At 41.1% G+C, this 27391-nt stretch overlaps 1 protein-coding gene across 1 annotated transcript in view; it reads right to left on the bottom strand.

The window, feature by feature from the left end:
* Nucleotides 1–8989: 8989 nt before the first annotated feature.
* Nucleotides 8990–27391, bottom strand: part of MED14 (mediator complex subunit 14) — a 70613-nt gene continuing 52211 nt past the window's right edge. The window contains exons 22-31 of the mRNA XM_050936468.1: nt 26109–26252; nt 23133–23244; nt 22211–22342; nt 19813–19995; nt 18125–18360; nt 16496–16675; nt 16148–16255; nt 15528–15653; nt 14321–14510; nt 8990–9602 (exon numbers count right to left, since the gene is read on the bottom strand). Of these exons, the coding sequence (XP_050792425.1) occupies nt 9529–9602; nt 14321–14510; nt 15528–15653; nt 16148–16255; nt 16496–16675; nt 18125–18360; nt 19813–19995; nt 22211–22342; nt 23133–23244; nt 26109–26252 (1485 nt within the window). The 3' untranslated portion in view covers nt 8990–9528. The remainder of the gene's footprint in view (nt 9603–14320; nt 14511–15527; nt 15654–16147; nt 16256–16495; nt 16676–18124; nt 18361–19812; nt 19996–22210; nt 22343–23132; nt 23245–26108; nt 26253–27391) is intronic.

The raw sequence follows: 27391 nt of genomic DNA, 5'->3' as shown, positions 1-27391 counted from the left end.
TCCGGGGAGGTGGGGGCCCGGCTGGCCCTGCCCCCGGCTCCGCCCTGCAGCGCAGCCCGGCGGGGGGCCGCTCAGAGCCACGGGCACCCCAAGGAGCGGGGAGCTGGTGAGCATTGCAAGCTCCCTGAGCGCGGCCCGTCCTTGCCTTCCCCTGCAGCGAGGCGGAACAGCAGGGCCTGGCTTAAGTGGGCAAACAAGCATGCGTTTTATCTGAAATACGGGTGGTTAAGCTGGTCTTTCAGCACCTCTGGTTGGACCCTGGGCCTGAGCGTTGTCAAGCCCCTGCCTGCCTGGAAGGAGGGCGGCGCTGGCCTTGTATTTACCTCCCCCACTGTCCAGGTTCTCGTGTAACTGCATAATTCCGGCAGCTGGAGCTTTAAGAGAAACAACTCTTGCACTTAGCTTCTGAAATGACAAGATAAGCTTCAGAAGTTGTACTTGCAGGAGTCATGATTAGTCCGGTAAGGGTGAGATTTACAAGAATGGGCCCTTCTAGGGCAGCTCCAAATGCAAATCCCCTCTCCCAGCCTCAGTTGATGTAGTCTACACACAGATTACCCCACATTGTTAAGGGAGGAGGGAGACCACCACCTCAATGAACTATTCCTTCACTGCTCTGATAGCACAGCAAGAGATGGCAATTTAGACTATGATGCATGTATGTTAACAGTTGATTTAATGATATTGCTAGGTTGAAGGGAAGAGACTAGGGCAGTAAAGAACACAGCCCATGCATAAGGTGCCACATTCCCAAACAGTGCAAAGTCACAAAGCCATGACATAAAACCCTTAGCAGAACCTTGAACACTTAAGGCCACCAGAAATTAGGAAAAGCATAAGTAAAGCAGTACATCTTACACAAAGACAAAGGGTTCTCTTCTTCCATAAATGTCTAAGCCTGAGCTGTAAGTCCAGCCAAATTCATTTTGTCCAACTGGAGAAGTCTGTTAGCGTACCTCAAAGGTTCTATGCACAGATCCCTATGATGATTAAAAAATATCCTACTGAAATGTAAGTACAGGGGAATTCCTTTTAGCCACTCAGATTGCTGAATGGCTGAGACCATTCACTAACATATTGCAAAAACCCTTCACCCTGTCAGAAGCCAAGTTTATCCATCAGCGTGCAGTGCAGTTAAACATTTTCTGCTTTGACAGATGAGTTTATTGCTGACATACTTATTACATATGTTAGAAACTAAAAATTCCCTAAGCCAATCAGAATGCAGCATGTCACTACTACAGCGGAGAAGAGAGATCACTCTGATGCACATTTTTACCAAAATACATGTATCCTACCATCTGTCAGGTGGAACCTACACCATTCACATAGTATGAGGGAAATAAAAGTAAACAGAATTTGGACGTTTCACTCATCTGCTTTTGAAAATAAATATCCACACTTTGCATAATGGTCTTCCTTAGTATTTGTGCAATGATCTCAATGTAGTTTCCACTATAAGATACTGTTTTAAAGTTAAGTTAGACAATGTTATAAATATTTGGACTGAAATTTTCCATGCTAGATGTCTGCCTCAATTTTTAAAAATAAAAAAAAATTCAGCCAAAATGCTTCAGCACTGTCAAAAAAAAAAAAGGAGGGGTGGGGATAATGTATTGCCCATTTAAAAAAAAATGCTGGCAACCTTTTCTTTGAAAAACTTGGCAGAGGACGAGCCTTTGAGTCAGGGATGTGCCTTTTATCATCCCTGTGAAAACACGCCCAAATTTGCCCATTTTATAAGACTTGGGGAGTGGAGGGGGAAGAAGGTGTCTCACCCTGTGCAGTAACTGAGCTTCTTCGAGATGGCTGTCCCTGTGGGTGCTTCACTTCAGGTCAATCTGCACCCCTGCACTTATCAGATTTTTAACAGTGCCTGGTTGTGTCACACGTGTGCTGTCCCTATCTTGTGCCATCTCACATGGTTACATAGCACTGTGCAATCAACTCTCCCTCTGCTTCTTCTCTATTACAGTCTATGGTGCAAAAAAAAAACCTCTGAAGTAGAGGGGAAGAAGGAGGGTAGTGGAGCACCACATGGACAACTCTCCCAAAGAACCTCAGTTACTGCACAAGGCGAATAACCTTTTCTTCAAGGAGTGTCCCTGTGGGTGCTCCACTTTAGGTGACTGTAGAGCAGTGTCCTTCTATGGAAGAAAGGGGCTTCAGAGTTGCAGCCATGGCAGATAAAACCACAATTACCAGTAAAGAACCTGACGACAAGTGCTGCTCTATGGCATAATGCTGTGTGAACATATGGGCTGATGCCCAGATTGCTGCTTTGAAGATGTTCATAATTAGTACACTGTTGAGGAAGGCTATCAAAGCAGAGTGTGCTCAGGTCCCTGGTGGGGGCTGTAGCTGTTGATGGTGATAGCAAAGGTAAAAGCATCTGGAGATCCATTTAGACAGCCTCTGTTTGGATATGGCATCCCCTTTAGATCATTCTGTGATGGAAAGAAATAACTTTAGTGACTTTTTGAAAGACTTTGGCCTCTCAATGTAAAATGCTAGTGCTCTTCGGATGTCTAGAATGTGAAGCATTGCTTCATGTTTATTCCCGTAAGGTTTTGGAAAGAACAATAGGGAGATGGATGGGTTGATTCAAATGGAATGAGGAAACTACTTTAAGTAAGAATTCAGGATCTGGTCTTAGGGTAACTTTGTTTTTGAAAAATATTGTGTAGGGGGTGTGGCATGAGGCCCTGTTCTCCTACTTATTGGGCGGATGTGATAGTGATGAGAAAGGCCACCTTCAATCGAAAGGTGGAGAAATGAATGGATGGATTGTGTTGGATAGGTCCAGCAATAGAAAAAGTGGCAGGTGTCTCTGGTCCTTGACCAAACCCTCAACATTGTTGTTTAGATGTAAGTTATTGGGATGTCGAGGGCTGGGTAGGGAGTGGTCTCCATCTTGCAGGTCTCTGCCTCTGTGGGTCACATTGCCTCTGAGGGTGTGTGTAGGTCGCAGTTCTAGATCTTTGCGCCAAGTAATAATTGCCCGATTTTGTGTGTGTGTGTCTGTGTGTAGGTGTGTATATGCCCAAAGATTTGAGTGTCACTCAGGAGTCCTTCGAAGTGTGAAGTGACTTGTGTTTTGGCTGTGAACAGCTTGGGCCCTTCCAACAGGACACGGTTGTACCTTCGGAAAATCAGAGAGGTGGAGCCAAGAAGCTTGTTGCATTACTATGGGCATGGCACTGGAATGTGCCGCCATGACTGCAGAGTCCAATGAAGTTTGTAAAGTTGTGTGAACTAGGAGCTTATCCATGGATATAAATGCTTTAAATTGTTCCTTTTTGTCCTCAGGTATGTGTTCAATAAAGTCAGACATTGAGTAATCTGACTGTATTTGGCCATTAATGCTTCATAGTTTGCGATCCTAAACTTTAGGGCTGCTTAAGAGTAAGCTTTACGAAAAAAGTCCAACCTTTCCCAGTCCTTGTCATATGGGGTGGATCTGGAATGATGTTGTCTGCACCACTTGTTCACGCCCTCTACCATCAGAGAGTTTGATGTGGGGTGTAAAAATAGAAATTCCATCCCCTTGGAAGGTAGATAGTATTTTTTATCTGCTCTTTCGCAGGCAGGCAGAATTGTTGCTGGGATCTGCCAGATGGTCTTGGCTGGGTCTACAAGAGCCTCGTTTATTGGGAGTGCAATCTTGGAGGAGGTTGAAGTCTGGAGAATGTCCAACAACTTATGCCGGACCTCCGCAACTTCTTCCAACAGTATCTCCAGGGAATCTGCAATCCTCAAACTTTTCCTGGAACTGTTTAACGTCAACCCCTGTCATGGCTGGTGGGGGCATGATAGCTTCATCCAGAGAAGAGGATGAAAAATTGGCATCTGGCATGACTTCCTAATCTGAAGTCTCCTGCAGTTCCTCAACTGCCTTTTCCAGAGGTTCAGAGGGCCCAGGTACAGAGTGTGATGGAGAATGCCTTGTCCTCTCCCTGAGTGGACTGAGAGGCTTAGGGTAGTGTTGGCAGCATGCTGTTCATGGGTCCCAGTAAGGCCACTGTGGTGGAAATGGCATCCATGGGTGTCTTTATTATCCTTGAGTTTCAGGTCTGGTATTTATGGTGCTCTGGTGGACCTGGTCTTGTAGCTGTGAGTATAGGTGAGGAGTGATGGGAGGAGTAGATTTCCCCTTCATCCTCCTCCTCCTCCTTGCTAGACGAAGGAGGAGCTGATCTGGGTGGTGTGGTAAGATGGCACAATACCAAGCATGCTGGAGTAAAGTCGGAACCAAGGAGTGGAGATTCCGGTGCCAAGGAGACTAGAATATTGTAATGGAGAAAAAATCACTGCGGAACCGAGAGCATCAGTACCAAGGAGGCTGTTGTCAGCCATACCGATGCCTTTTCCACGGTTGTCAGTGACGAGGGTCATGCACTATGTGCTGTAGAGGCAGAAGGTGGCACCACAGACTGTAGCACTGCCAAGCTGCTCGGTGCTGCATGTTAGAGCAGCTCCGGCAGTACCAAGGCAGGGATGATCGTTTCCCTTTAGTGCCTTTTTCCCAGCCAGCCTGCTTAGGGTCTTTGCCTTGCATGGTACCCATTATACTGGAGAGTCCCGCTACCTCAGAGATGAACGGTGTTGGTGTGGTCAGTACCAATGGGGTCCGACAGGTTGGGGAACGTCTTTTTTTGGCCGTTTCCTGAGGACAGGTCGGAGCACGCTTATTTGTCGTCTTTTTAGCAGGGTGTTCCTCTGAGAGGGTGGTGGGGAACCTCTGTCAGATGCCACCATTGGTGCCCAGTGCCCTGGAGGGATCTGTGATTTCAGATGCCAGACACAGAGACTTCTCTATCATGAGGAGTTTTAGCTGTAGATCCCTAGCTTTCCTGGCACGAGCCTTAAGATTGTGGCAGCGTGAGCACTTCTATGGTATGTCTCGCTCCCCAAGGCAGCAGACACTTTGTGAGTGCCCATCAGACACCAGGATTGCGGACTGGCAAGTGAGGCAATTTAAAACCCAGAGAGCCAGGCGTGCAGGAGGCTAACTGTACTATACTAAGGTGTATCCTAATATCTGAAAACTTAAATTCCTAAGAATAAAAACAAAAAAAAGAAAGAATGAACGGGGAAGACATAGGGTAATAAACTAAACTATTAACTATTGGTTAACTAACTAGTATTCTAAAATTAAAGACAGACTAAGATTAGCTCAGAGGCGCTGCCAATTGTTACATCTCAAGCCCAGGGCGATGGAGAAGGAACTGAGGGAGGGTTAGTCACACAGCACTATGTAACCGCCTGAGACAGCACGAGACAGGGACAGAACATGTGCAGCTCAAGCAGGCACTGGAGAATTTTAGTAGCAATTACAAGTGTACGGGCGCAGATTCACGTAAAGTGGAGCGCACACAGGAACACTGCTCAAAGAAGAGCAGCAGTTTGCATGTGCTTAGTGGAGACTTACTGGAGCTTAACAGAAACTCTATGAGCATGCTCCATCTTCTCACAGCTCTTAGACCTGCAACATCTCCACAGAGCAGCTAGGTTTGCTCCAGCCCCAGGCTACCGGAGCAAAGCCACGCTTTCACTATCATTGCTGCCTAAGGTTGGGGTAGGGTATCAGAACTGAGAGCAGGGAGCCCATCCTTCCTGTGCTCACAATGACCTCCTGCTGGCACCAAGGCATTATGGAGGATGAAGCTTCCTGATTCAAATGCAGACAACAAGATTCAGACCTAGGGTGTTGTGAGGGAGGGGCAGTGGAGGAGTAGATTGGGACAAGAAGCCTGGGCAATAGAGACTGGGACTTGAGGCTGACAGGACTATTGGTAACTAATGGAGCAAGAAGAGAGGTGACGAGCTGGGATGTGGGTGGAGAAAACTGAGCAGAGACTGGGACAAGGATCCAGGAGAAGTGAGGACACAGATTAGATGAGAAGCTGGAGGAGGAGACTGGGACCCAGAAGAGACAGGAAGAATGAGTGGAGAAGGGAGCAGGAGCACCGCCAGCTTTTTTGCCGCCCTAGGCAGCGGAAGGTCCCGCCCCCAAAATGCCACCCCCCAAATGTTAGTGCCCTAGGCGACCGCCTAATGGGTTGCGCCGGCCCTGGAAGGGAGAGAGAGACTGGGGGACTGGAGAGTGAACTGGCACAGGCTAGGCAAGGAGACTGGGACGAGAATTTGGAGGAGCAAGACTAGGATTTACTGGCAAGGAGATTGGACCAGGATCAGAAGCCTAAGGAGTAGAGACTGGGGACTTGGATGAGTGGCCAGTGGTGGGGCATAGAGAGGAGAAAAACAGATTGGAGAGGATGGGCCAGGAGTCAAGCCTGGGGTAAATGAGCAGAGTCTGTGCCTGTCAAACAGATAGCTAAGGGTTAATGTCTCTTTCGCCTATAAAAGGGTTAACAAACAGTGACCTGAAACACCTGACCAGAGGACCAATCAGGAAACAAGACTTTTTCAAATCTGGGTGGAGGGAAGTTTTGGGTGTGAGTCCTTTGTTCTTGCTCTGTTCTCTTTTTGGGCTCTGAGAGTGACCACAGGAATCTCCAGGCTTTCTAATCTTCTGTTTCCAAGTTGTAAGTACAAGGATAGTAAGACAATAGGTTTATATTGTTTTTTTGTATTAACATGTGTGTAGTTGCTGGAATGTTTTAAATTGTATTCTTTTTGGATAAGGCTGTTTATTCATTTTTTCTTTTAAGCAATTGACCCTGTATATTGTCACCTTGATACAGAGACCATTTTATGTCTTTTCCTTTCTTTTTATATAAAGCTTTCTTTTTAAGACCTGTTGGATTTTTTTTTTTTGTGGGAGCTCAAGGGGATTGAGTCTGCAGCTCACCAGGGAATTGGTGGGAGGAAGAAGACAGGGGGGAAGAGAGAATCTCTTTGTGTTAGATTTACTAAGCCTGACTTTGCATACCCTCTGGGTGAGGGGAGAGAGATTGATCTCTCAGTACTTGTGTTTCAAGGACTTGAAGCAGGGAATATCCTAGAGTACCCAGGGCACGGAAATCTGGGAGGAGGTAAAGAGGGGGAAGGGAAGTGGGTTATTTCTCTTTGTGGTGAGACTAAGGGCATCTGAGTCTTGGGGTTCCCCAGGGAAGGTTCTGGGGAGACCAGAGTGAGCCAGACACTGGAATTCTCTGGCTGGTGGCAGCGATATCAGATCCAAGCTGGTAATTAAGTTTGGAGGTTTCATGCTAACTTCTCATGTTCTGAACTCTAAGGTTCAGATCTGAGTAGGAAAGTTATGACAGTGCCCACTAGTGCACATTCCCCTCCAGAACATGGAATGGAAATCTGAATCTCATGATTCCTCTGCTGTCAGCAAATATCTGTGAAACCCACTGTTAAGATTGCCAAGCAAAACACTCAGAAGTTAGGAAATACCAGAATTAAGGTTGCCTGTGCAACCTTAATTCAGCCCCCTATGTTTCCATTGTCTGTCTATCTCATTCTTCTGTCAGTAGGCAGCTTTGTCTGAAACAGTCAGAAAGTACCAGAAAGTGCTGTGCTCCAAGGCAGTATTCTCAGTTACTCAAATGGACCGCCAAAACTTTCCATAACAATAATGCTCTGGGAATAATTCAGTGTGGCAAGTGGATGTAAGGGTCTTTCTAATGTGCTCAGCCCGTCCAAAGCCCTCTGTCTCACAGCACTTGTGTCCCTGAACATTAGTAACACAGTGATCACATCCCCTTCTCCAGAAGCTGGTTCCTTAGGGCAGGCAGCTAGTGAATATTGGAATTATCACACCATGAATAGTAACCCAGTGTAGTATCTGATGTAATACTTTTTCAGCTCTGTGAGTTCTGTTCTACTGCAGACATCTTTAGTGCATCCCCCAATCTAGTTTCTAATTTCAACCTGGATGTGAAGGCAGGAGTTGAATGAATAAACTAGGTTAAAAGTTTCAAGTGTAGAGAGTTTAACCATCTTTCACATAATAGATAAATACAAGAGAAAGGGACCAATATACACAGAAGAAAAAAAAGTAGCTGAAATTTGAATCAGAGACCAATGTGAAGGATGTTCCAGATAGCAGGAACTTCAGAGGAGATGGCTCTTCCACCAAAAAGGAGAGATGCATGTAGAAAGCCCAGGAAGCAGCTGCTAAAGAGAGAGGGACAGAAACACAAAAGTCCATAAAGCGGCAAATGTAAACCCATGGAGGATTTTTAAAATTAGTTTGGAACTGATTGTTAAGATGAATGGGTAGTCAATAGAACTATTTGAGAAACTTCATTAAGACTGACAAATTTTCATACCTTCCTTTTACTTGCCAATTTCCCAATGTAGTGTCCAAGTTGAGAAGTTAAACATGAAGTTATTTCTTCACTTTTCTTAGTCAACTTCGGCTCTCCTGAATCAGTTTGTCCAACTTCACTGAACACAATTTGAAAACAAGATTGCTTCGTAATTCTTCTACTTCTCTCTCCACCATCTGACCCCTATTCCAACATTATATGCAAAATTAAGGATTTCAATAGTAACAGCAGTATGGGGGGGGGGGAGTAGGTGGAGTCCTTAAAATGAAAGGCACAACAAGAATGCAGGAGCACTGAGAAAAAATGCCTACTCACACTAGATCACGTGGCCTTTGTTATGTATATATGGTGTCTTTTCACTTTGATGAAAACTAAATTTATATTTTAAATAGTGTTTATAAACTAGAATTGATACACTATGTAAGTACAGTTTCCTTAAGATTTAAAAATAATCAGAATTATTGGCAGAGTGAAGTAGTCATTGTTGGGGACCAAAATTATTTCTTCCACAGAGTTGGGGGCAGAGAAAGGATGGGGCCAAAAACGCAAACAGCCATGTAGGAGATAAGGCAAATGATCTGAAGTGGCTGAAAAAAACCCTGATAGTATTTTTAATTATAAAATGTGTCACATCTAAGACAATAACACCTATATCAAATTTTAGTCAAACATTTTACAACGATTTACTTCCTAAAGTTATATAATAGAGAGAGGGGGAGAAGTTCATGGAAATCATACAATCTTAGTTTAAGGTTTTTTATCTAGTTTATTAAATATTGCTTTTTTGGGTTCATGTTAACAACAAGCCCAAATAATTTGTTTAAAGATTCAAAGCAGTAATATTAAAATACAGTTTCAATATAAAGTTTGTCACAGTTTTACAGTATTCAAAATGACAGATCTGCCTTAAAAAAAAACAAACCAACCAATTCTATTACACCAAAACGTAAGAAAAAACAACAAACAAGTTTGGCATTTTCCATAATCTTAGTATAAAACAGAATATTAAATCTATTAGCGGCAAGCTGACACTTTAATCTATTACCTAGTCTGAAATGTATCCCTTAAAACACACTATACAAGAGCACTATATAAAAGTTATGGGTTGATGATCATTTGATGAAAGTGCATCCCTGAAAGTTTCCCAGTTTAATATATTTAGCTCTTTAAAAAAACATAACATGTCAAAATGTCCTTTTCTCCTTTTTTTAACTGAAGGCTTTACTTCAGAGATTGATATTTTTGCTGCTGAGTCTCTTGTTTTTCAGCCTTGTTTTAAAAGTGTCTATGGGCGCCCACCAGGGGTTAGGGCAAGATTAACCATTAAATCACGAACAGCTCCAAATATCGTGCATTCACCTGGAAAAGGAAAAAATACACGTTAGCATGACAGAGAAAAAAATGAATTAAACAATCAGGGGTTAAGTCAATTTAATTTGTAACAAGTGAAGGATGCTACTCAAGCTCGCTCCACCCTGGGCTCACATGGTGCTTTCTGATTTTTAAATACCGTGTAATACTTTAACATAGTCTAAACAACTATACTTTACCCACACTGGCTGGTTTACCAGCATTAAAGGATTGTTTAGACTATGGTTTTGGCCTTAGAAGGGAAAGAGGCTTAAAGACAGTGCTAATTAAGACGCAAATTCCACTGACCTCAGGGACTTAGCCTGCATGAATATGTCATTTCAGGAATGTTGTTTTTGTATCTCTGGTTCAAGTTTCCAAACCCATTCACTCTAACAGAGTTAGAATTCGTGAATATGTCAGGTAAAGTAATTTCAGCCTGAATTTCTCAGCACAGTGTCTGGTCAGCCATAAATCTGCCAGAAACTAGTGGCAGCTAGTATTAAGGCTTTAATACCTTTTGTGTGTCATAAATCCATGGGATGATTTATCATACAAGGAATTTCTAGTTCTTCTGTAACCTGTTCATAAAAAGCTTACGAGTGCTGCACCTTATCAGATTTGGTTTCAAGAAATTGACAGAAGTTTACATATAGTAGCTGATTATGAGCAGCAACTAAACTTTTAAAAGAAAAAACAAGAAGTTTGAAACTAGTGCCGGGTGGAAAATGGTTTCCTGTCCACAAGAATTTAAGATGTTAAAAAAATTCCCATCCTAAAAATCAGGATAAAAAGGCAAAATTGAAATGCAAAAAAGTTTTAGATGGGGTCAACTGGAACTTTTCTGTTAAAAAACACTTTTCACTTAAGTTAACTTGAAATGACGTTTCTCTTCAAAATTTAACACAAAACATGAAACTGTTGTTTCAAAAATGTCAAAGTGGGACATGGACAATTTCAAAATTTCTCAATTTTTTTGAAATGGGAAATTCTTCAAAATCAACCCCTTCTCATGAACAGTTTCAACAAACCAACATTTCCAGCAACAAGTTTCCCCAAAATTGTCCCTATTTGAAACCTCTTATGCAGATCAGTTTCAATGACACCCAACAGTTGTTTCAGAAGAATGACAAAAATATAAAAATATATAGCCACCACAAGACAAGGTCAAGAAATTTTCATTTTTATTCCAACAAGACTCCAGATCTCAGGCCACACAGTTCTCTAATTCCTTTCCATCAAGAAATGTACAGCAAAGGGTATGGTACAATTTAAAAAAATGAAGAGTTTAAAACAACAAGTTTTCGCTTAGTCAGGTTCTTTAGGATACATTCTTCCTCTCAACTTAACTTTGGGCTTCTTAAGCTGTGTCAATTAAGATCTGTTATGTTCTGCTGCTGAGGGACCACGGTGTGATCTAAGTGATTAGAGCAGAGTGCACTGGGAGCCATTAATCCCAACTGCTGAACCAAACAGTCCCAGCATGACTTTGGGCATGTCATCATCTCCTTGCACCGTACACCCAGCTGCAAAAATTGGCTAAATAAAATGAAATACCTCAGTGAAAATCAGATATTTAGAAAAGGTTAGCTCAGGTGAAGTGTAACAAAAAAAACTGAAGTGTTTGAAGGCCTTGGTCCTACAAGCTCCTCCCCATAGGCAAACCCTGGTATCCCCACAGCTTGTAGAGCAGCTTGCAGGACCGAGGCACAAGCTTAACCACACTGGTCCACAAAATACGGTTTCTCATGGGATTCTCTGCCTTTTTTCAATTTAAGGTTAATCTTTTATTGAACAATTGGTATTTGATTTCCTTTTGGGAAGGTGGGGGTGGAAGTCTTTCCTGGAAGAGATTCACCGCGAATTCACTAGGAGTTAACGTTTCAGGGAAACAAAGATTTAGGCAGTGTTTAACAATAGGTACCTGAAAATAAAACTCTGCCAAAAAAGTCACTTTTCAGTTACTAGTATTTTATTAAAAGGAAAATGAAGTTGAGTACAAAATACTCTCTCACAAAAAGAGAGAGCAAGGTAAAAGATACAGCCAAAATGAGGCAACACTGATTATAGTATACAATAAGTGTAAATAGTACCATAAGTGTTACTTCATGGATTTTTAATCAGTTCATCTCATTTGTCTCATCCTTTCTCAAATATTTCAGTTGTGAGCATAACACAGGTAAGTTAGTCTTGCCATTTCCTGTCACTGTTATTGCTGCAAATCACATTCCTACAGTGGGTATGTTTTTGTAACCACAACGATGGAACATTTATCATCTATAGTCACAATCATTCAGACAATAGGTATTTGTCTTTGTTGAAATTAAACAATTTGAGACATTTTCCTAAACCATATTTACAGATACATTCTTGCAACAACTATAGTTTTCTGATAATGGATCGGAAGTAGGTGTTAGAATACAGGGAGTGCAATTCTGTCCTTGGCTAAAACCAGGTAGGAAGCTCTCCCTCTTTTCCCTGACATGGGGAGTCCCCATTCCACTCTGGCTGGTGTGGTGAAAATTCACCAAGCAGGGGAATTTGAAGTGAGACCAGCAGAAGGAGCTAGTGCCTTGCTGGGAAGTTTCTGGGTCTCCGGATCCTTCCAACTAGTGGGTAGAGCTGCAATAGCATTTGTCAAAAGTCATGTCCCAGCAAGGAAACCCTTATTCACACCTCCTGTAAAAAAAAAAAAGAGATCTGTCCCCACCTAGCTATCCCTCTCCTTCACTGGGGACAGGTATAACCTTTCCTACCCCACCAAAGAGACAAAAGGAGAACGCTCTCCACCCACCTATACATCTTTCCAAAGGTCTTAAACCTTTAAAATGGCAGCAAACTGCATCAAGCATTTCAAAAGTTTCCAATAGAGGGACGCCCCCCCCCCCCCTTTTTTTTTTTTTTTTTTTAAACCACATCAATACAGACACTATATCCTGGTAGAAATGGGGCTGGAGTACACAGGGATGTCTCCTACCTACTCCATATATTTCTTTAACTGGCTAGGATCCTACTCGAGGACATGAGCTCCTTTCAGATACACTTTTTTCTTGTCCCCATTCTGTTCCATGGGCTGTGTCCCATCTCATTTCATCAAGATCTATGGGCATAGCTACAAAAACTGGTGAGCTCCACCTTCCTATCTTGATCAATTTACCAAAGAACAGATCTCAGTTTTGGACATTACAAGTAGCTTTGAAGATTGTTCCCTATGCTGTGGCATTCCTACGATATTTTACTGTGGATTTCATTTAATCATAACTTCAGGAACTGAGATACTACAGTTCGGCTCAGAGAAAGATCTATATTTTTCCCCACTAGTACTCAACAAGAGAACTTGCTCTTCTGATACATTCAGTAAACTTTGTTTTTTGAAGGAGTGCTATTTACCCAGCTGAGCATTCAAATCTATTGTGTACAGAAATCCTGTGGGTAAAACTCCTTGTTAAAAAAAAAAAAAAAATCACCACTGTGTAAGATGTTATTCCAAAACATCAAGATTATCACCTATTAATTTTAAACAAAACAATTATGTTTGGTTAGTTAAGTGGAACAAACATGTCCTGTTATATGTAACATCATGCTCAGTAATAAAGTGCCCAAACCTATTTATCTTTAAATCTACAAATGGGGAGGTGGCGTAGGACTGATCTCTCACACATGACCCTTGGAAAAATGAAATTGCAAGTTCAAAGTTATTTTTGAGAGTTCAATTGCCCTCTTCCTCATCCTGCTAGTTCTCAGAAAGTGTCTAACACAGGATAAGAGTCAAGCCTCAGAAGGAATTAAAGTAGAGGACCCTATGAGGTCTGGGAAGCCTTGCCCAAGCCTTGTTTGTTTCCCCCCCTACTCATCTACATTGCTAGTAAGTTTAATATGACAAAAGATGCAATATTAATGTGAACGTGGCATGATTACCATCAAAATAGGTACATCTCTACCGATTTACAATGTTAACATTCTAAAATTCTGTCACTTCAAATAAAGCATCAAGCATAACAAAAGTATTGTGAATTAGTTTAAGATATATAAATACTTAGAACAGAAGCAGAAATCACCCTTTGAGTTCACCATTTAAACCCTATCGGGGTGTGTTTTTAAAAAAGTGTGTTTTTTAAAAGTGGTTAAATAAAAATGTTGCAGCAAAAGTGAAACAATTTTCATTCTTAGAAACAACTTACATGCAAGAGCTTCACAGCACATTTGGTAGAAAGTGAAAGTTTTCACTGCACCCATTACAACACTGGCAGAGTGTACATTCAGCAAACAATCACTCAGATCATTTTTCATTCTTCATGATACATGGACAGTGTTTGATCAGTGCTTTAATATATCTTTATGTATTCTATTGAAATGGTTTATTAACCTATGGTAAACCATGAAATCAGATGTTTTACCACAGCATTGCAATTGTTATTTACACTGAGTCCACTCAGCTGTGACTGCAGTAGCATAAGCCATGTCAAAATACATGCATTCTACCTCCTAGACAAAACAGTAAACTAGCTTGTGCCATTAATACAACCCTCTGGCACAAATAACTGGTACGGTCTCAATAGTAATCAACACCACATAAATTAACCCTATCAGGACCTGCAGATCACCTTAAGAAAGGCTGATCGATCCTCTCTCCACAAAGACATGCATTACAAATCTCTAAAACTAAATCCCACTTATTCTTAAGTCTGAATACTTCTTGAGTTCTGTCTACTGGATATGTACAGTACCTGGTCGTGGAGAATTCAGTTCTGCAAACCTCTTTAGAATACTGCTAACCAACATGGGAGCAGCAATGGAAGAGTTCTGCTGCCTGGGAATGTCTGCCTGTTGCGTTGTACCTGAAGCCATATCATAAATGATTGGGACAATAATACTAACGGCTTCCTGTGGGACTGTAGTTTTCTGTGTTAACTGAAGCTGTGAGTAAAACAAAAAAGATAAAGAGTGCATTAAGATGAAACAGTATTTTTCAGATACACATAATGTTAGGATAGTTGCCTTGCTACTTCAAGCCCTAGCTTGTAGTCAGGTCCTTTTTAATTTCATTTCCTTTTACATTATCTCTATGTGGAGAACACCTTCAATACAGTAACACATAAAAACTAGGTGTCACAAAGATTCTACAGCTAAGAAAAGGTATTGAAGTAAAACTAATTGTGGCCATAGCTTTCCACATTGTCTTCATACACAATACGTTTGTCACATTTTATATGAGCCCTCTGTCCAAAACAGAACTGCTCACTGCAGCAAAACTTTTAAACATTTCTAGGCCTGTATTTTATACACATTTCAGGTTTCATAGATAACAGCTCAATAGTTAGGAATAACCTACATCCAGTCTCAAGACACTATAGTTGAGATAACCTCCTAAGGACCATTCGCACTGCCAGTTACAACTGATTTTGTAACTGGTTAAAGGTACCATCATCTAAACCTGACGATTAACACAGTTCAGTTTGTGTCCACACAATGGCTTTCCTGCTATCAGACCACATTTGTATCACAACGTTCTGGGAAAATGCAAGCAACTATCCCATAGTGTTTCAGCAAAGAACAGGAAGACCAGAGGGGACACATACAGAATGGCACCAGCGGTGCATGAAGCAATGAACTTTATGATACTTAATCACAGCATCGACAGAGCAAGAAGGAAGACTAGCCAAAAAAAGGTCCGCAGGAATAGTAATGGGGTCATAGTCACAGAAAGAAAAAAAAGTGTCAACGCATTATAGAAAAACAGTATGCAACTCTAGGCCTCTTGCAACAGCAACATTTTTAGCTACCATGGTTACTAGCCAAGAATAACCAATCCATGTGCAGACAGAAGCCAGGATTACAGAACTGACCCCTCTACTAGCTGGTTAGTAACACTGCTCTTCTTTCAGACCCTGTCCACGCTGCAGCTTTTAATAAAAAGACAGCTATTATACTTACAAAAAACAACATTTTGGATTTCAGCACAACAGCAGGTGTTCCTGGAGGTGCAATTGGTGGGGCACTGGGAGGAATCGTTAAACAAAACTGCACGTTCCATTTCAATTGGCTTGCTTGATCAGGGAACTGTTTTAAAAATATGCCACAGAGAACATAATAAAGCAAGGCACATTAAGGTAACATGTGTTTGACTATTGTAACATGCTGGTACTGTTAAATGACACTTAAGCTAGACTCTTCAAACTTTCAGATGATTTCACATTTAATATAAATATAATTAAGAGTTAACAAATCTCCTCTTGCTATGAGAATGGTTCTGTGAATCTACACTGAGATAGCAATGAAGGTACTATACAAACACACAGTTGTGTGATTTTCGTCAAATGTGTCAAGTCTAGGGAGAGGACAAGTTTTTGTTGACCTCTTAGTAAGAAGCACAGTGAACAAATCTTTCTTGAATTTACGTATTTAATATTATATTCTGTATCTTCATTTACACTACAGGGTGGAATTCATTCTGCAGTCACCACAAACAGATTTTTATTATTTCAAGTGCAGACTCTGGAGTTCAGCAGACTAAATGTTGTCAATAAAAGTTAAAAAAAAAAAAAGTAACTTACCAACTCCAGTTTCATGATGTGTACACAGTCCCTGAGGATATGCGTAGGAGCGCCTAGTAGTTTTGTAAAAGCTATTAGCGTGTTTGCTTTAAATGGTGGTCCTGCAACCTACAATAATATAATACCAATTAGTACTGTCCATCTAGATCAAAACTGGTCCATTTGCTATTTACATAGCACCACAACTGTGCATAGCTGTTAATCGCTACTCTTATCCTGCAGCCCTTACTCTCATCACTAGTTCCACTGATATCAAGAGAATTACTTATGGATAAGAGCTGCAGAATAGGCCAATATTAAGGTGACATACAAAACAAGACACTGAATGTTAGTAGTTTAAGTACATACTCTTGTTTCAAAGAATTTTTCCAAAACTTGTAGTTCCTCTGGCTTCCATTGTCCTGCATTTTCAGGTGTTACTTTTAGCTGCAAAGTCTGGTTGGTTTTCGGATTAAGGGCAACCCTGCACTTCAGTGCATCTGTCTTAAACATTATTACACCTGGTTCATTGGAGTTTATTAGCTGTAGCTGTATGAACAGAAACAATGCATCTAATTAGTACTTCATGGAACAGCAGAAGAACAAACTCACTTCTCAGGACCATCCCCCCCACCACCACCACCCAATTTTGAAGGCTGTTTCTTTTAACAAGAGCACCAATTAAGATTTGGCCATATAAAATCACCACCTTCAGGAATAATACAGTGCTAGATTCCAGCCCCAACTCTGCTCCTTTTGCATTGTTCTGGAAGCACAAAGGAGTAGAAACTGACCTCCTCTCCACAGCTGTTGATTACTTCAGCATGGAAGGAATCTTCAGCACTTCCTCCCCAACCCTAGGGGTGAGGGTATGGCTGGAGCACACTGCATTCTGGTCATTTCCAGCTGGGAGGTGACTCCTTAGAATGTACAGCCAGCTGGAAAAGTTTAGAGCAGCCTCAAGCCTGCTCCATGCACCACTTCGAGTACAACCATCCCCAAAATCCGGGATCCATAATCTGACACCATAATGGCTCTCCACCCCACCCTGCTACACCTAGGGGGGGAAATGGGGATCAGAGGATCTGGGCCCCCCTCATCATCTTTTATTTATTCATTTTTTTAAAAGAACAGCTATCACGTTATATGGCTGCAGTTTCCCTTTTTTTGGGGGTGGGGGAAGAGGGCAAGGGAAGGGAGGAGAAATCTCACAATATTTTGCATACAGCTAGGAAAGGTAATTTATCAAGAACTCAGATACTACTGTGATGGGGACACAAGTGCCTACACAGAGGGACCAGATATTTAATGTTGTCAGATAAGTAGGAGACTCCACATCTAGAAGTGTGGGTTTCCCTGAAGTTAAGGGCTTCAGAATATGGTCAGCCTAAATTTGGAGGGGATTAAATTGTGTTAAACTGTATTAATAGACTGATACAATATTGTTTCACTTTGCCAACAGCATGAAAAGCATATGCAAGAAAGTTAAAATGTAAGTTTTGAGATCCTCTATATTTATGGAGAGATTTACTAGCATTAATTAAGCCCTCACATCCCAGATGTGAGGGTTAGGCAAGTATTACACTCATCGTACTGATGAAAAGAACTGAGGCAAGGAGATTCAGTACTTTTTCTTAAGTTCATACTTGAGTTAGTGAGAGCCAGGAATAGAACACAAAGGAATTCTGACTCTTCAACCCCTACTCTAATCACTGGACTTCATTTATTCTAGATCTATTTTAAACAGTTCTTCAAAATAGATGTTGAAGGTGTATGGTGTTTCAACTAGAAAGTTGGAAACGTTTATCAGTGGCAACATTCTGGATATCTGTTCCTACTTTCTCTTTTTCTGAGATGCTGAAAGCAATTACAATTCAGACAGAATAGTTTGTGATTCATTATGAAGCAGACCTACAATGCAATCATGCGACAAACTACTGTTTAGAAAGTTACACTTGAAAGTCAATAGTTGGTGTTACAAATTAATCATTTAAGTACCGTTTCTTGCTGGATGATCCTCTGAAGGTGTCGCCTCATAATAACTGATCCTAGAAATCGCTCCAGAGGGGAGCAAAGATAGCTGCCGGCTAGTCCTGGTACAAGCCCAGGAGTAGGAGAGGGCAGCAGTAGAATATTCAAGGCACTGTGAGTGAGGATTGTGGGGATAGATGCAGCCCAGGAGCGCTGAGGTAGTTTACGAGGTGGAGGCATATTAGTTGGCATTGTTTGGGAACCTGATGGAAATAGAAAAATTCTCACTTATTGAAAGTGTACAGAGTTTGACTGCACGTTATGTTTTCAAATTTTTGGAAGACACTATACAAAAAAGTAACAAAGATGACAGTCCTTGCCCCAGAGAGTGCCCAGGGTGTCAGACAGGATGGAATTAATGGACAAAACCCAGAAATAAATGGGGATGGGTTTGGAGGAAGAGGTAACAACAAGACTAATAGTGTTACCACGAAAGTAGAAGTTTCATCCTGCCAATTTCATATATTTAAAGACTAATCTTTGCTTCATCTTATAGAATCATAGAATATTACCGTCAGGAGGTCATCTAGTTCAATCCCCTGCTCAACGCAGGACCAACACCAACTAAATCATCCCAGCCAGGGCTGTGTCAAGCCGGGCCTTCAAAACCTCTAAAGAAGGAAATTCCACCACTTCCCTACATAACCCATTCCAGTGCTTCACCACTCTCCTAGTGAAATAGTGTTTCCTAACATCCAACCTAGACCTCCCACACTGCAACTTGAGACCATTGCTCCTTGTTCTGTCATCTGCCACCACCGAGAACAGCCAAGCTCCATCCTCTTTGGAACCCCCTTTCAGGTAGTTGAAGGCTGCTATCAAATCCCCCCCTCACTTTTCTCTTCTGCAAACTAAATAACCCCAGTTCTCTCAGCCTCTCCTCATAAGTCATGTGCTCCAGCCCCCTAATCATTTTTGTTGCCCTCCGCTGGACTTTCTCCAATTTGTCCACATCCTTTCTGTAGTGGGGAGCCCAAAACTGGACACAAACTCCAATCTTCCCAGGTAGTTCCTCCTCAAGGGGATTTACAGCACTAGTTGCCATACAACTTAGGCCCAGCTATAGCAACAAAGTGAAGTAGTTACGACCACTATACTGAACTCCTGAAGAGAATCTCGTAATGTTAGCAAATAGTATATCGGCCCTTTTCTCTCTCCCAAGCATCAGAGGTTAGGGGTGAGCCAGCAGATGGCAACTTTGTTCTCAATCAGTTGGCAGAAGTGATCAAGAAGTATAGTTAAACCAATCTTGCCAAGACCATTTTACAGTGTTGAAGTGTGACATTTTACTATTCTTGTACTCATATGTACTTTCAGATTTTCTTCACACTACTGCTATTCATCTGGACTTCTCCCCACCTTGACGTATCAAAGGCTTAAACACAAATATTCAGTTTCAACAGCTCAGTAAATAAACAAAAAACCTTCAGAACCAGATAAAAATAGATCCAGTGCTAACCATGATTTGACTTGCTTTCCATTTTTATTAATTATTTAAGACTCACGCTGGGCCAGAATAAATGCATAAATGTAGCAGAGTATTATTTTACTACAAAAGGGTAGCAGATAAAAATAAGGAATGCTACAAAAGAGATGGCACTAAAAATATTAACTTTAAGTGCTTCATAATTATAATACTGTTAAATATAACTAACTTGTTCCAGCTCGTGGGGAATGAGAGGCATCTGGGACTGGAGAATGGAGAGAAGGATTGGCTGGTGACATTCCAGGCATGCGTGCAGCCGGTGAGGGACCAGACACTTGAGGAGATCCTGGCCAATTCCCTGCACGCTGACTGGGCGACATCATTGTGTAGGGTGAACTAGGGTCTATGGTACCTGTGAAATTCTCAAGGTTATTTTTTTAATTAAAGCTTTTCTTAAGTCATAGAAAATATGGATCACACACAATGATTTCAAACAAAGTATTCAAAAACTCAGTGAAAAATACCAATATGACACATAGCATCCACTTCCTTTTATCTCATACTCCATCTGTAGCTATATGTAAGATGTAAGCATTTTAAGGAATTCAATTTAAAAGCAAAATAATAAATGTGTAAACTTCTTCTATTTTAAATTCTAGTAGTTACAGACTAGATTCTGCAAAGGGATTCTTCCATGCAGAGTCCCACTGAGTACAGCAGGTCTCTACCTCCCACTAACTGTACGAAAGCTGGACACAGTGAAAGACAAAGGGTGTAGTTTATTCAGGAAAATGCCTCAGTCACTTCACTTCACTGTAGTAAAGTTCCATAATAAAATCCATTCGTGTATGTGCCTAAGAACATATCAGACTGTAGTGTCTACAACAGACTGTTTCTCAGTTACTTAACTGATATGCTGAAAAATAAATTCCACTCTTAAGTTTGGTGATTTAAGTAGTAGTGGTGCCATAGAGAGCAGAATCTAACATACTGTAATTATAGAGGAAGTAATTTGAATAGAGTTTTCCAAGTAACAGAAAGGGGTGGGGGGGAAGGATCAGTTGCACTTTTTTGTGCACTGGAAAACAAGACGACTTGGTCAACAATTTTCAAGTTTTAAGTTACTGAATCTCTTCAGCCTGTTCTCAATTACTTCCACTTTTGATTCAAGCTGCATGTGAAGGTAATTAACTGAAGCTGTTTTACATTTAAAGATACAGGGTAAAGTAATTAAATTCAGCTGAAACCATGGCCTCTTAGTGATACTGCATGATAGTCTACGTCAATTTTTCCCACATTAGTAAGGGGCAGTGAGTGATTGGTACAGTAACTGCTCACTTAACATTGTTCCGGTTAACGTTGTTTTGTTATGTTGTTATATTATTGATCTATTAGAGAACACGCTCAAGGAGGGAGGGATAGCTCAGTGGTTTGAGCATTGGCCTGCTAAACCCAGGGTTGAGTTCAATCCTTGAGGGGGCCACTTAGGGATCTGGGGCAAAAATTGGTCCTGCTAGTGGAGGCAGGGGGCTGGACTCGATGACCTTTCAAGGTCCCTTCCAGTTCTAGGAGTTGGTATATCTCCAATTATATCATTATTATTATTATTAATTAAAGTTGCACAATATTTGCTTACAACATTGTTTGGCCTTGGCGGCCTGGAACCAAGATAGGCCAGCAGCCTCCCATCAGCTCCCCTCCACCACTCCCCAGCACCTCCCCCCCCACCGACAGCCCCAGAGATCAGCAACTCCCCCTTTCCCTCCCCGCACCTCCTGCCTGCAGCAATCAGCTGATTCCCAGCATTCAAGAGGCTCTGAGGGGAGGAGTGAGGATTTAGTGCGCAGCCTTCCCTCCTGAACCTCCAAAACATCCCGAAACAGCTGACTGCAGTGGGTGGGAGGGGTTTTGCAGCATTCAGGAGGCTGGAGGGGAAGGGAGAGGACATAGAATGCTCGGGGGAGGGGTTGGAGCACCCCCCTACCCGGCACTTTGGAAAGAACAGCAAGAGGAGCAACTGGACGATCCATCCTCTTTCACGCTCTGACTCCACCACCTCAACCAAGCTTCATAAACATCATTGCTGATTACAGTATTAAACTGTTTGTTTAAAATTGTTTAAAACTTATGCTGTATATGTATATAATGTCTTTTGTCTGGCAAAAAAAATTCCCTGGAACCTAACTCTCCCCCCTTCCCCTTACATTAATTGTTATGGGGAAACTGAATTCTCTTCACATTGTTTCACTTAAAGTTGCATTTTTCAAGAACATCATTACAACATTAAGTGAGGAGTTACTGTACTTAATTTTCAATAGACTAGCAACACCACCTAAAAGTTGCTGAAAGCATTTGTATGGCTACAATTACCAAGAAAATCCACATCCGCACAAACTCCTAATTCAAGCCAATTGCTGAACACTCATTATTCCAAACAGTGTAAATCTCCAGACCTGAAGAAGAGCTCTGTGTAGCTCAAAAGCTGGTCTCTTCCACCAACAGAAGTTGGTCCAATAAAAGATATTACCTCACCTACCTAGTCCCTAAGTCTGCACAGACAGGGCTTAATTTTAAGAAACAGTTTACTCTTCATGTCAATATAGAGATGTACTAGTACAAGAACTCACCATGTGGGCTGGTAAAATTAGCTGTTTGTCCCATTGTTATTCCAAGGGAGGAAGGTGAAGGAGTTGGACCAAATGATGCTGGTGATGGAGCTCTCAAAGCACCACTAGGGGAGCTTGCAGCATGCAGATTTCCTAATAAAGACATCCAGACACAAACAGCAATTCATTATGTTTCCTACATTTCTTTCAAAAGCTTGAGTAAACCAATAGCAAAGAAAATCAGAAAAAAGTATTGTCTTTCTTAGAGACAGGTCATACTAGAGTTTTCAGAGTGACCTTTATCCCCAGAAGCTGCATCTTGGACATGAACCAGCAACCATGAACTCTTACTGAGCAGACAGGATACTAATTTATACAGTAACCAATCCTTCTTCAAAGGCAAATGTGAACTAGACATTTTTTGGTACACTCTACGGTACATTCTACGTGTGCAATGCGTGATATTGTTAGGTAATAGGTATAATGTTTTTCCTTGTTACAGCAGGCGCGTCAACATAACTACAGTTAAGATTGCATAACTATTTCCAGTTTAAGCTCTGTTCTCAGGTGCTCATAAAACTTCTTGAAGTTTACACTTAGTTTTGGTCTCCATCCAAGTGTAAATGTCTGGGAGTAGAAAGCGGAAACAGCCTTTTCAGAAAAGGACCTTTAAGTGAAGATGTTTGATTTGACCAATTTAGGAGCCTGTAAAAATATTACATGTTATGCAAGCACAGTAAATGCCAATTACAGAACCATGGCTGACATTCATGCAGAGCTCACATGCAGCACAGCTAAGACCATCCACACTGTGCATGTCTCATAAGTAACAGAAGGTCACTTTATGAGAGAAGTATGCCATAAATCATACTAGTCTTTAGAATATAAAAAAGTGTACATTCCATAACATCTATTGCCAATCTAGAATTGAGAGCCATCTTACCTGGTGACTGTGTATGCATCATGGAAGGAGATGGGGTCACTGTGTTGTGGTAAGATGTGGGTGGTGAAGTAAGAGGGTAAGCTCCTGATGCTCCTGCCTGTTTTGCAAATGGCTGAAAGTGTCAACACAGTAAAATGGAAGTCTTCAATGATTTCACGCTGAATCTACTAAGTACTAATATTAATAGATTTGGCAAAAAACTGATGGTAGTTTGATTATCAGATCTGTCTAATCAACTTAACACCATAGCATCCAAGTTTTCACACCTCCTTATTCAGGACTTGTTACTTTGTTCCACAGTTTTTGAAGAGGTCTTTACGCCCTTCCTTCAAACCACATAACCACCACCTTTACACATCTAACCCTCTTCTTCATTTCCACCCTCCAAAGACCAAAAATCCAATACAGGCCCTCAGGGTACCAAAAAAATCTTGTATTTTAGGACATTGTTTCCCCTCGATTACATGCTCCTTTTCTGTTTTAAATAAGACATATTGACTGCCACTCAGGAGAATCATTCAACATGCTATGTGCTATCTATGATGAAATCATAGAGTTTGCAATTCTAAGGAAGGGTAGAAGGGAGTACCGCAAAATACAGACAATGGATTTCAGGAAGGCGGATTTTGGTAAGCTCAGAGAGCTGATAGGTAAGGTCCCATGGGAATCAAGACTGAGGGGAAAAACAACTGAGGAGAGTTGGCAGTTTTTCAAAGGGACGCTATTAAGGGCCCAAAAGCAAGCTATTCCGATGGGTAGGAAAGATAGAAAATGTGGCAAAAGACCACCTTGGCTTAACCACGAGATCTTGCCTGACCTACAAAATAAAAAGGCGTTATATAAAAAATGGAAACTAGGTCAGATTACAAAGGATGAATATAGGCAAACAACACAGGAATGCAGGGGCAAGATTAGAAAGGCAAAGGCACAAAATGAGCTCAAACTAGCTATGGGAATAAAGGGAAACAAGAAGACTTTTTATCAATACATTAGAAGAGGAAGACCAAGGACAGGGCAGGCCCACTGCTCAGCGACGAGGGAGAAACAGTAACAGGAAACTTGGAAATGGCAGAGATGCTTAATGACTTCTTTGTTTCGGTCTTCACTAAGAAGTCTGAAGGAATGTCTACCATAGCAAATGCTTATGGGAAGAGGGTAGGTTTAGAAGATAAAATAAAAAAAGAGCAAGTTAAAAATCACTTAGAAAAGTTAGATGCCTGCAAGTCACCAGGGCCTGATGAAATGCATCCTAGAATACTCAAGGAGTTAATAGAGGAGGTATCTGAGCCTCTAGCTATTATCTTTGGAACGTCATGGGAGATGGGAGAGATTCCAGAAGACTGGAAAAGGGCAAATATAGTGCCCATCTATAAAAAGGGAAATAAAAACAACCCAGGAAACTACAGACCAGTTAGTTTAACTTCTGTGCCAGGGAAGATAATGGAGCAAGTAATTAAAGAAATCATCTGCAAACACTTGGAAGGTGGTAAGGTGATAGGGAATAGCCAGCATGGATTTGTAAAGAACAAATCCTGTCAAACCAATCTGATAGCTTTCTTTAATAGGATAACGAGTCATGTGGATAAGGGAGAAGCGGTGGATGTGGTATACCTAGACTTCAGTAAGGCATTTGATATGGTCTTGCATGATATCCTTATCGATAAACTAGGCAAATACAATTTAGATGGGGCTACTATAAGGTGGGTGCATAACTGGCTGGATAACCGTACTCAAAGAATAGTTATTAATGGCTCCCAATCCTGCTGGAAAGGTGTAACAAGCGGGGTTCCGCAGAGGTCTGTTTTGGGACCGGCTCTGTTCAATATCTTCATCAACGACTTAGATGTTGGCATAGAAAAGTACGCTTATTAAGTTTGCAGACGATACCAAACTGGGAGGGATTGCAACTGCTTTGGAGGACAGGGTCAAAATTCAAAATGATCTGGACAAATTGGAGAAATGGTCTGAGGTAAACTGGATGAAGCTCAATAAAGACAAATGCGAAGTACTCCACTTAGGAAGGAACAATCAGTTTCACACATACAGAATGGGAAGAGACTGTCTAGGAAGAAGTATGGCAGAAAGAGATCTAGGGGTCATAGTGGACCACAAGCTAAATATGAGTCAACAGTGTGATACTGTTGCAAAAAAAGCAAACGTGATTCTGGGATGCATTAACAGGTGTGTTGTAAACAAGACACGAGAAGTCATTCTTCCGCTCGACTCTGCGCTGGTTAGGCCTCAACTGGAGTATTGTGTCCAGTTCTGGGAACCACATTTCAAGAAAGATGTGGAGAAATTCGAGAGGGTCCAGAGAAGAGCAACAAGAATGATTAAAGGTCTTGAGAACATGACCTATGAAGGAAGGCTGAAAGAATTGGGTTTGTTTAGTCTGGAAAAGAGAAGACTGAGAGGGGACATGATAGCAGTTTTCAGGTATCTAAAAGGGTGTCATCAGGAGGAGGGAGAAAACTTGTTCACCTTAGCCTCTAACGATAAAACAAGAAGCAATGGGCTTAAACTGCAGCAAGGGAGATTTAGGTTGGACATTAGGAAAAAGTTCCTAACTGTCAGGGTAGTTAAACACTGGAATAAATTGCCTAGGGAGGTTGTGGAATCTCCATCTCTGGAGATATTTAAGAGTAGGTTAGATTTATGTCTATCAGGGATGGTCTAGACAGTATTTGGTCCTGCCATGAGGGCAAGGGACTGCACTCGATGACCTCTCGAGGTCCCTTCCAGTCCTAGAGTCTATGAATCTATGCTATCTCAAAGTAAACATACATTTTAAAACATGAATAAATCTTCCAAGGGCTATTCCAAAGCAGCATAGTTTATCCTCACCTCTCATCTGCTATTCCCACCCCTCTCGAGGAAGACACAACACATACATTTTTCTAAAAAGGTAGATATAATAATGGAGAACAATGGAGATACAGTGTAACTTGTAGTTTTATTATTTTGCCTACACTTTACCTGTTGCTGTGATTGTTGGGGTTGAAGCTGTGATATCAATGAATCCATCATGTCCCCCCCAATAGGAGAAGGTGGATTATCATCCTCATTTACAGATCGTCTTCGTGCGTCTTGATTGCTGTCAACAAACATGTTCAGGAATGTCTGTGGATATATTTGATTATTATAAATTTATTACACGCCTAACAGCAATTCTATACTTATAATTGATCTAAGTATCAATAGCAGTAGTGTATGTGTGCTATTTATAACTTATTATGTTATCCTTAGATTTAAATATAAATTCCATTACTTGAAATACAATTCAGAAGATCAGGAAGTCAAAAACCAATTTGGTTACTAAGAAACTGTTGCTGTTTGCCACTCTGGCAAGTTCACCCGCAAAATTCAGTAGCCTTTCGTACCAATCTCCTATTAAAAAGGTAGTAAATGTTTTAAGCAACTCCAGTTTTCTAGATCAGTACAAGTTCATTCACATAGAAGTTTTGGCAAAACAACCCTCTTCCTGTCAAGTTCTACTGGCTTGTGCCAAACTATTATCAAAAGATGGAAATCTAAGTGTCCAGCTATCAAATACAAAAAAACTGACTCAATGTTGGTTAAATCAAACTCAGGAAGATCTATAACATTTTCAAAGCCATATAGCTCTCAAAAAGGTTTAAAACTTAAATGTAACCATTAACCAAGAAATAAAATAAAGGACATAATAATTTGAAGTAAATGTATAGGAATCATCACATACTAGTCACTGAACAATAATTTTATAAAGATTCTGTATTTAGATAGGACTGTCAGTTAAGATGTAGTTGTATTTATAATTTTGCAAGTGTAAAATTTATCTTTACAACAATTCCCTTTTTCACCTCCTCAAATAGAAATGAACCTTTTACTTAGAAGGTATCCTCAAGAAGAAAGTCAAGTAAACTGGAAAGGCATATGCTTTCCCAGTGTCCCCTGACCAAAAGCCAATTTCCTAGAAGGCTTTGAAATTTTTGTTTTTTAGCCAATGGGCACAGGAAAGACAATGAATTTGACTACTAAGGATATCAAATATTTAGCTGAAAAGAGGTTTCTAGCACAACTAAAGGACATTTATGCACAGCACTAATTCCCAGAATCAATGGCTTATAAAAAACAGATATAAAAAAGGGTAAGAGCACAGCTAGTCACTGGAAGTTTCATTAAAAAATTAAAAACAGCAACAAAACCCCACCACCACACTTCTGGAAGATACAATTTACTTGGAGGAATTATGATAAATCAGCCAGTGTCATTTTAAGAGA

This window comes from Gopherus flavomarginatus, chromosome 1 (assembly GCF_025201925.1).
Source record: "Gopherus flavomarginatus isolate rGopFla2 chromosome 1, rGopFla2.mat.asm, whole genome shotgun sequence".
In the NCBI taxonomy this organism is placed as follows: domain Eukaryota; kingdom Metazoa; phylum Chordata; order Testudines; family Testudinidae; genus Gopherus; species Gopherus flavomarginatus.
The sequence above is the reverse complement of the archived record's forward strand: the minus strand, read 5'-3'. Positions and strand labels throughout refer to the sequence as shown.